The sequence below is a fragment of the Dreissena polymorpha genome, chromosome 15 (genome assembly GCF_020536995.1).
Source record: "Dreissena polymorpha isolate Duluth1 chromosome 15, UMN_Dpol_1.0, whole genome shotgun sequence".
NCBI lineage: Eukaryota > Metazoa > Mollusca > Bivalvia > Myida > Dreissenidae > Dreissena > Dreissena polymorpha.
Genome location: NC_068369.1, coordinates 58,740,663 through 58,752,047, shown reverse-complemented (window position 1 = coordinate 58,752,047; position 11,385 = coordinate 58,740,663). Strand labels below are relative to the sequence as shown.

The 11,385-nt window shown below is 34.8% G+C and overlaps 1 protein-coding gene across 1 annotated transcript in view; it reads right to left on the bottom strand.

Annotated features, from left to right (window-relative positions):
* Positions 1 to 264: 264 nt before the first annotated feature.
* The window catches only part of LOC127859768 (hemicentin-1-like), a 79,457-nt gene continuing 68,336 nt past the window's right edge, over positions 265 to 11,385 (bottom strand). The window contains exons 6-8 of the mRNA XM_052397276.1: positions 3,321 to 3,593; positions 1,349 to 1,621; positions 265 to 269 (exon numbers count right to left, since the gene is read on the bottom strand). Of these exons, the coding sequence (XP_052253236.1) occupies positions 265 to 269; positions 1,349 to 1,621; positions 3,321 to 3,593 (551 nt within the window). The remainder of the gene's footprint in view (positions 270 to 1,348; positions 1,622 to 3,320; positions 3,594 to 11,385) is intronic.

The window sequence follows — 11,385 nt, the reverse complement described above, 5'->3', positions numbered from 1 at the left end:
CCCCGCCCCTTGGCAGTCATGTTTTTCAAGCAAAAGTAACCATTTTCGAACTCATCCAAGATATCATTAAGACCAATCTTTTGACCAAATTTCATGATGATTGGACAATAAATGTGGCCTCTAGAGTGTTCACACACAACGGACGAAGTACGATGGATAAAAAGCGATCACAAATGCTCACCATAAGCACGTTGTGCTTAGGTGAGCTAAAAAGGCAGATATCTACTTTTCAATAAAATTGTCTACCTCTGCCTAAAACTCAACTTAGGCTAAAAACACCAAATTTACTTTAGATATTTATATAAGCTTTATAATTATCCTTCAATAATTACATTACATATTGACAAAAAAAGGCAAGGGCATTCCTGAAATGTTTTCTTCAAAAACCAATATCAGCCATTAACATTATGTGTTGTCAATGAATACTCTCGCAGAGACACATGTTATATTAATCTGTCCTGTACATTTTTTATTTAACGTCTATTGATTAACAATGTGATACATATCAAAGCATTGTTTTATGATTCCAGAGTTTTCAATCCTTCCGTGCAAATTCATAAAATTATTTTTATTGCAAAAAAGCGGGTGTACACTATAATTACCCTGTTTACATAGTCATCAAAACAGGTAGAAATACCCGAGCGGATTCCTTTAATTTACTATCAACAAAAAAATGTCACAAAACCAGGTTTTCAATTTGAAAAAAAGTCTGATAAAGGTAGACAATTCAAAATGTGAATTGTTACTGATTGTTTCTAGTTATCTCCTTAGGTCAAATTCAATTTACTTTTAGTTGCGGCGACCTTGACCTTAGAGCTATCAGCGTAATTCTTTCGCATGACACACCGTCCAATGATCGTGAACAAAGGTACCGAGTAATTTTAAAATCTCACAATGAATGACATAGTAATGGCCCGGACAAGATCATTAAATAGCCATTTTTTACCTTTAAACTCAAGGTGTGACCTTGACCTTTGAGATATACACACTATAAATAACACAAGAAGATTGATAAAATATATACAATTCACTACGCATGCGCAATTTTCATTTACAAATAATTGTACAAAAAAAATAGCATTTTAGAACTTTTCTTTTTTCATTAATCTGGTTGACATTAAAATTTTTAAATCCTTTAATTTTGTTTTATTGAACAGTCTCACACAATTCAATTGTTTATTGTACCCCGCTTAAATGTACATTAAACATAGTATTGTACAGGGTTTCGTCATTGTATATTTCTTAGTCCGAACCATTAGTATAACATTCTAATTACTTAATCATGCGTTCACGTCAACATTGTTACAATAAGACAAATTGTAATATATGCAAAATCCTGACAACTTACATCTGACCAAGATCCCAATTTGCTGGCTGCTAGCTGTGGCTGCCGACACTGGATTTCTTGCAGTACATGTGTAGTTGCCTGCCTCCCCTCTTTCTAGATTTCCCAGTGAAAGTACACCACTGCTGCTAACTGCACCTCCTTCAGACTTTCTCCATTCATAAGTACATTGGACAGGAGAACAGGTGGCTGAGCAGGTGATGTCATTCAGGCGCTGATTCTCATCCAATGTATAGGAGGTGTTAGATGGAGACAGTTTAACCAGCTCTGGGCCATCTGTAGAATATCCTTATTTTGCAAGTCAACCAACTGGCTTCACATTCAGCACACAAACTGTCGGTTGATGAGAACAATTACAAAACTACACAATGGACTGCAAGCGTGTTATATGGAACTTTGTTTCTTTGTGATACAAATTGCTGTAACGCATTGAACGTAATATGTTGCTTGGTTGTTTCAAAATGTTCAAAGTCACTACTTTTAAGTGCTGCAATTTGGGTAAAACAAACAATTCCAACAAAATTTCTTAAGTTATGTTTATCTGTATGTACAACAGGCTTATGCTTCTTTGAGATTATGAGGATAAACATGCTTAATAAACAAGATCCATGAAAATGTTATGGTCCAAATTATAAAAAGACATATATCAAAACAATTTCAGTGAGTATTATTTTCAGAAAGTTCTGAACGATACCTTGAATACAACATGCACAGATAAGAACAAAAACTAATTCTGAAAAAATATTTTAATATGGAGCAAGAGTGTTTAGGAAAGTAATACATTTAAGTATTTAGTTCTATTAATTCAGTTGTTGCTAATAACAAGCATATAACAATGGCTGCTTGTAAAACATGCATGCCCCCCATATGGGCTGTCAGTTGTAGATGCAGCCATTGTGTGAATACGTTTTCTGACACTGTGACCTTGACATTTGACCTAGTCACCTGAACATCAAAAGGGGTCATCTGCCAGTCATGATAAATGTACCTATGAAGTTTCATGATCCTAGGCGTAAGCATTCTTGAGTTATCATCGGGAAACCATTTTACTGTTTCGAGTCCCTGTGACCTTGACCTTTGACCTAGTGACCTGAAAATAGCTAGCGGTCATCTGCCAGTCATGATCAATGTACTTATGAAGTTTCATGCTCCTAGGCCTAAGCGTTCTTTAGTTATCATCCGGAAACCATCTGGTGGACCAACGGACCGCCCGACCGACATGTGTAAAACAATATAACCCCTCTTCTTCGAAGGGGGGAATAAATATATAAGAGTATCCTTTTAGTGATAACACATTGAAATCAAAGTATTTAATTCTGCTAATCAATAAAGAATGATGACATATATGATCCAAGTTGCTCATCAAACTGGCCAAGAATGCCTAATCCTGAAGTTGACCTTGCAAATTATCTTCAAACATTAATATATACCATAGTAGCCATGTTTTGAGCAAGGTCATTAAAGATTGGGCAATAATTTTGGCATCTAGTGTGTACTTATGTTACATGTTATAACGAACAACAAAAACTGTCAACCAAATCTGATCAGGAACATGTTGCGCATTATGTTATTCTGACTATGAATAAAGGATGTTTATGTACTGATAAGTATTTTCAGTCCTAAAGCACCCTAACCTCAAACACACGCAACCAAAAGTCAAAGTTTTTAAACTGAAAAACGCACATAATCTTATTATAGCTGAAATCGAAGTCAAATTCAAATATGGAAGCATACTGATATAAGCACATCTTTGGCCAGCTAGCCTGTTTGCTAATACTAATAAAATAATGCAAAATAAATCAGTATGATTCTTACTATTCTGATTCTGAAATAATACTGTCAAATAATGTAAACAGCATCAATAATACACATGTATAGTTGTAATCAAAACAAATTAAGTGGTTATGCATCATGCCGCTACCAACATGCTCATAGGTTTTAATGGACAAGTACTTCTATGAATGCAAAAACTTACATCTGACCAAGATTGCAATTTGCTGGCTGCTAGTTGTGGCTGCCGACCCTGGATTGCTTGCAGTACATGTGTAGGTGCCTGCCTCCCCTCTCTCTAGAGTTCCCAGTGAAAGTACACCACTGCTGCTGACTGCACCTCCTTCAGACTTTCTCCATTCATAAGTACATTGGACAGGAGAACAGGTGGCTGAGCAAGTGATGTCATTCAGGCGCTGATTCTCATCCAGTGTGTAGGATATGTTAGATGGAGAAAGCGTCAGCAACTCTGGACCATCTTTATGATTATAAAGAATACAACTGTATTTTTGTGATATGTTTATAAAAAGTTTATCTTTCAACATGTAATGCACATGTTTATATTTTTTAAATCTGCAGTTGACACAAACCAAATTTATCATGCAAAGACCCATTCTCACTGGCACAGTTTTGGAGTAAAAAATGTGAGGCTACCATGATGATCTAGGAACGTTCATTCGCAAAGATGCAGCGCGATCTGTAAATAAAGTCTGAGATACACACAAACACACTCTCAGCACAGCAGCTTAGGCTATTAATAAGCAACCTCAATAACAGCTGGTTCCTTATTGATCTGATAATACGGGAGAAAAAAAGAAAACAACAACATTCTACTTAGTGAACAATAGAACTATTATATAATTATGTAAAGGAAACAAAAAATATTAAAAGAACAACGTCCTATTTAAATATGCATAATGAATTTCATCTCGTTATGGTTTCATTATGAAAAGTAAGTCACTATAACGAGAAAAACGTGACAATCAGACATAACATATCAATATTTTATTTAACTCATCAGAAAACATCCAAAAGGTTTGTTTCGATCATTTTTTATATTATTGTGATTATATATATATATATTATATATTAATTTGAATTGTTGACCTAGTTATTGGTCACACATAAACCAGATTTGAACCCAGCTTAAATATTTAAGATCAATTCTCAGCAAGTATCATCAATTTTGGAGGACAAATTTTGCCTCTAGTGCAATAACAAGCTAAGATTTTTTTAAAGATAGACATGTGCCACATGACGATGGAGGCCCGACACTTCGTGATCATAATAGCGTTTCGTGCTCAGGTGAGCTCACAAGAAAATGTGACTTCTTGAATTTACACAAAAAAGTATACATTAAGGAATCCACAACAGATAAAGTTAGATGTATTTATTATGGTTGTTTGATTGAATAAACTGGTTATACAGGTTTTGAAGGTGGTGCATGTTCAATGATGCAAAATTCAAGATTTCCTTATGCACAGATTTGAAGGTTTGGTCTTTCGACAGGCAAGCAGGGTAAAGTATTGACGTGAGTGAACTTGTTGTTTTTTTCATGTTTTTTTTAAAGGTTAATATTATGCTTTATGTGTTTCGGTGAGTTTTATAAGAGAGGAAGGATAACTCTATATATAAAGGGGCATTGGTTCCGGACATTAACGAGTATACTTTTTATACTCCATTCTTCTCAGTTCTATGTATTATGACATTTATACTTTATCGCATTTTTTGTTTAACCAGTGTTAGTGCTTGAGTTTCAAGAAATAAAATACCCTGCTTGCCATGACACCTAAACACATGTGGTTTTTTTTTATTATAAATGGTAAGATTATAAATCATTTATGTTTTTCATAAAATGTAATTTAATATAAAAGATAAGTGCAGTTTGTAACATAAAGCATGCAAGAGCTTTAATAAAGCTTTAATATCTAAATGCATTAATGGATTTCAAAATAACTGTTTACCAATATTACACGCACAAACCTAACTGCTATCTTTAAGGTTTAGGACATAATTAATAAAAGCAAAATATTGTATTTTAAAGCGGGTATATACGATTTTTTATATGTGTTTAATTGTAATATACAGTACAGCTCACGCAAAACCAACAAAATCCGCGGCTACGCCGCGGACACACTCTTATGTTTTCGAAATTACTCCGCATCCACAACGAGTATTCCCTCGGCATCATGCCGAGGCACTCCGCGATAATTCGCGGAGTTAGGCCGCGTCTGTTCCTGCCTCGGCATCGATCCGCGGCATCACGCCGCGTCTTTACACGCGGCGGTTCGCCGAAAAAAATACAAATATTTACTGTATACTATAACACATGTTAAATATTTTTTACATAAACGATTATTAGAAACAGATGCAAATAATACGTTGATATGTTTACTTCTGCGTGATTGTGTAAACCTTTGGTCAGCTTCTCGGCATACGGAACTTCATACATAATGATTTTGTAGGTCATTATAACCATATCAATGAATCTTACACAGTTTAATACCGAACATGATCTCGGAAACAAGATTTGCTTTAAACATCGAAAATAACATATTGAGTATCATAAAATTTGCGAAAAAAAAACATATCGTCGCTGTCGTTCTCAAACCTCGTAGCTCCAAAATTTTCAAAAAAATTTTTTTCGTCTTTTCCGAATATATGAAGTCTGGCGCGTGTTTTGTGCTATATCTCGCAGCTCTACGCCAATCAGAGCCCTTGAAAAATGCATGTGACAAAATGTTGTAGCTTGATTGTTAGCTTTTTTTTCCGGCGAAAAGTCGTAGCGACGTCATTTAACTTATAGGTATGTCATTTCGTTTGGACAATTTTGACAAAACGTTTTTATATTTGCATTTACGAGGTTTCTTATCAGGACGAATTGTCGTACCTCATACCACGGACGCTACAAATGACACAACTGTGGTGACACAATATCGTAGCTACCGTTTCTGAACATCAGTATGACTTATCAGTATGACTTACGCGTCTACGGCTTATACCATATTTTGCAGCTTCATTTGTTTGGTATTTTTACAGAATTTCAATTTCTAAAACATCGTTATAAAAAAATGAGACGGTTTTTTCTCTCTCCTGAAAACTTGGCAGTGTAGCTACGAGGTTTGAGAACGACAGCGACGATATGAGAACCATACAACTACACACATAGAAAACAAATATAAATAATGTTGACAATTTTAATAAAAACTTATATTCGTTGATATTTAAAAATGATTACTTTCACTTCGTCCCGATTTTCAGAAATGGCCATGTACATGTTGCATCTAAATATCAATTTAATAAACGAAATTATCGGGCAATATATTGAAACATTAAACTCGGCATAAATGTGACTACCAAAATAATATTGCGACGCAAAACAGTATCATTATTGTGACAATTAAATACACGTGTAAATCTGCTGTTCTCTTAGAAATTGCGCGAAAATAAAGATGTGTAATATCACGTTATCTGCCTGTAAAGCGTGAGCATTTTCATTGTAATTTTAATAAATCTGTGCAAATAATACGAGGATATAACAAGTAATACAAGCGTATGCGAGTGCAAAAGGAAATGCAGTGAGAACCCCGCCTTAAAATATCGAATTTTATACTGAAACATTAGGCGGTTTATCTTTTGATTTGTCGGCATTTTTTATACTGAAACATCAGGCGGTTAATCTTTTGATTTGTCGGCATTTTGTTTCATTTCAGACTCCATGCAGTTTTCAGATCATAATCGCAGTGCTTTATTACCCGAACTCGTTAGTTTCTGGACACATGTGCTACTGAAAATAACCACCGGTTATGGCCCAAACAAGCACAAAGTGTCTAGTCTCCTGTGTGTTTTATCCCTAAATGTTAGATAAGCACGCGCACTATTAATTATTATGTTGGTCAGTACAAAAGGCCTTCTAAAAACCGCCGACTGCGTCTTTGTTTTATTGCTCAATCAAGCACCGGTAACAAAAAACACACACTTTAGATAAGCACGTGTCGTCTGTCTAAACCATAATTTATCAGTAAACATATCGAAGTAATTCTCGTATATGATCTCGGAAACGGGACTTGCTTTAAACATTTACCATTACGATATTTTTTCATAAGATTTGCTTAAAACAAATGAGAACCAATCAAACATACACAGACGAAACAAAATATAAATAATTATGACAAGTTAAATGGAAAAAAAACGTTGGTTTATTTTCGAAAAATCGTTTTTTCCTTTCTCCCAATTTTCAGAAAATGACTTAAACATGTTGCATAAAATCTAAATATAGATGAAGTTTTTTATTGGTCGTTGTAAAAGAATATTAACTTTACACGGCACTTTGTGTGCAATCAGATACGATACAGTAATTGTTGCAATATTGAACGAACTAAAATATGAAAATGATACAGCGTTTTGAACTTTTATTTTATTCAGGAAAATGTCAAAATCATTTGCGAGATACCCCGATACTCAAATGGAAATTCACTACGAAGTTTTACAATGTTGTCTGCGCAACGTAGTTTTGTGTATCAATAAATTCACCCACGCCTATTTTCGCGCGCTTTTTGTTTTAGACAAACACTGGACACGAAAATATCATGTATTTATTTGTGTTACCCTTGTTCCGATTGGACACCTTCCGGGTATTTCATCAAATATTTAATTAGAAACATATGCCGAAATTCATTTGATATTTTAGAAAAATGTTGGATGTCTGTGTTAAAGCGGGTATATACGATTTTTTATATGTGTTTAATTGTCATATATTGATAAAATATGTTACAATTACACAAAATAGACAAGAAAAATGATACATTAAAGCCGAATTACATAAAATGCAGCAAATCCACATTAGCGGCCCGAGCCGATTGTGACGAACATATTTTCCTACAATAACCGAAGCATTCGTCTTTGTATTAGGATTGGAGTTAGTGTTCGTGTGTCGTATGAATAGATATCGTTGCAGGAAATCAAATAAACCGTCAAACTAAGTTTAGATTCACATCGTACATGTATGATATACATGCTGGCGAATTCGGCTGTACAGCCGTTTTCAATTTCAGAATTAAATATCTGGCTTATTTCGCATTTTTCGACACATGCTCTTCTTAACTTTTATTTTAATTTATATATATATATAATAAGTTTTTTTTACACATTTTATATAAATTCATAAATATTTGACAAAATCGTATATACCCGCTTTAATGAGTTTTCTTGAGCACTTTTCTCGTCAGTAATAATCAGAATTTGCATTTGAAAATGGAATACACGGGATTAGCGGGTAATGGATAGAGACGGAAAAATTCGCATGTATGTGGTAATCGATAATGACAGTCATAAACGCATGTATCGGGGAAACGATAGACTCGGGATTATACGCATCTATCAGGGAAAGGGTAAAGAAACAGTTAATAAAGATAATTTGGACAGATAATGCATAACCTTATTGCCAATGTATTATGTAGTGAATATTTCGCAACGTAGTAACGCTCTATGTAATAAATTTTTATGATGCGAAACTCGGAGTCCATTTCTATCCGAGGTACATGTACATTGTTAATTATAATTAATACGATTGTCCGCCGAATGACTCGACATCATCAACAAATTCCTCGGCATCATGCCGAGGCGTGTCGCGGAGACCAGATGCGGAGTGCCTCGGCGGACAGACGCGGCTACTCGGCGACCAGATAGTCGATTCCGAGTCGACTCCGCGAACACAAGATGGCGGCTGACTCCGCGGATCGCGGAATATGTTTTTTTTGCGTGAGCTGTACTGTATTGATAAAATATGTTACAATAACACAAAATAGGCAAGAAAAATTATACATTTAAGCCGAATTTCATAAAATGCAGCAAAAATGCAGACAAATTAGCGCCCCGAGTCGATAGTGACGTACATATTTTCCTACAATAACCGAAGCATTCGTCTTTGTATTATAAACCATTAAACTACGAGGGGTGTTCCAGAAGTTCGTGGATTTTCGCTATTACTTATTAGTTTGCTGGTATAAGTCAATGAAATTTACATATTATACAAACCAATTATCACGGACTTTATATATAAGCTAAACATGCATGAATTTCATAAAGCGCGTTTGAAACGCGTTGCCATAGAGACCTAAGTAACGACATGCAGCACACGCGTGTATTTTATTATTAGTATGAGCGTTACGCGAATTTAAATTTGGTTTAAATGTCGTTGATAAACAGAATTTACGGCAAATTTCACGTTACAGCGCCTAAGTCCTCCTTACAGCCCGGGTTTGGCCCCTATGGACTTCCGCGTCTTCCCGGAAGTTAAATCACAGTTGCGCGGTATTCGATTTGCAAGTAAACAGGAACTTACAGTTGCAGCACGTTGGAGGTGATTATGTGGAAAAGATTTGACAGTTGTTAACTTCATAACGTCATTGACGTTGAACAGAAACGTTACACGTGCGTTATTGTGCACATGTTTAAATCTCTGATATATATTTATTGTTTTATGTATTTCCATGATATTTGGAGAGTAGATTTGGAAAGGACGAAATATTCTTAACATGCTATTTGTTTGTCCATTTATGTTACCAAATGAAAGTTATAGCGAAAATCCACGAACTTCTGGAACACCCCTCGTAAGTTTAGATGCACATCGTACATGTATGGTATACATGCTGGCGAATTCGGCTGTACAGCCGTTTTCAATTTCAGAATTAAATGCTGGCTTATTTCGCATTTTTCGACACATGTTCTACTTAACTTTTATTTTAATTTATATTGAAATATATATATAATAAGTTTTTTACACAGTTTATATAAATTTATAAATATTTGACAAAATCGTATACACCCGCTTTAATGCAAATGTATTTTAATAATACAATAGGGCTTATTTGAGCTACACTGTAACTCCAATATAACGCGGTCAATGGGGTCCAAGCCGCGAAACAGCGTTATAACGGATCCACGTTATAAGTTTTGAGCTCATTTACTGCAGGGCGCTATAAAAAAAAACAGGTATAGAATAGCCTATAATATAGGTCATGTATATTGCCATTCTGTGTTGGCGCAAATACATGCAAATAAACCGAATCGTATCGATAATAGTATACATACCGCTTTTCTTATGTGCACATTTATCTGATAATCCAATAAAATTTCAACATCACTTAAAAAATAATAATCTTGAACATTAATGACAATATATGTTTAAGAAATTCGTAAACACAACCGTACGCATATATGCCATTTTCAGAAGTGTTAAAGAGTCCAGTGCATTATGGGGCAGAGGTTTCATTGGACGAGCGACTTTAAATTTAGATTGAATGCAATACGATTCATGTACAAAAAATGTTTTATTGCGTCATACACATGCAAAAAACGTGTTTCCCGGGGACTTTCTGATACCGCGCGAAAATGAAAGTGAAACTCTGTTAACAATTACCGGTACACTGCGTTCGCATGTAAATAAATCGTCTGCATTATTTAATTTCTTATACATGGACTGAAAGATTAAATGACATAATACTAGAATGATAATGAAATGACAGAAAAAGTTGTTTTATACAGTGGGCAGTATTTTTCACCGCTCATTTAATATAGTCAAACTGCAACCATATCAAAGTAAGAATGTTTTAATCATTTTGAATTACTTTAATTGTATGACTATCCCACTTGCTCTTAACTTATGGAAATTATCGCACTGAACCGCTCTGATGAGGAATACATGTAATAAACACTGACACGCGAGTTTTTCACACCTTTATTGACATAACACAACAGATTAACACCAATTAGCTGTCGGTGTTGTTTAACCTCGAGGCGATTATAATCGGTTCAACGGACGGTTGAATAAAGCAATCAACATGTGATTGCCGCCATCTTTGAATTGTCTGAAAATACATGAAGTTGCATAATACGGATTTGAATCAGAAATCAAATGGAAGGTTGGAGAAAAAATGGGACCCAAGCACCCCCCGCGTTATATTGGATTCAGCGTTATAACGGAGCGCGTTATATTGGAGTTACAGTGTATATAAAATATTTGTAAAGAATTTCCAAATAACTTGGCACTAATGTTACCCAATGCCAGACTGTGTGTTACCCTTAAACATGAGATAACGTTTTTTTAGATCAAGGTCATATTTCAATGTCAAAAGTAAAACAATAGCATTTTAATGTCGAAATAGGGCTTGTTTGCAAAATTGTATTTTTCCTCTTTCTTGAGGGCATTTCTAAAAAACTTCAGACAAATAAAAAGCACAAGTTTTTACCAATATTATACGATGTGTCAG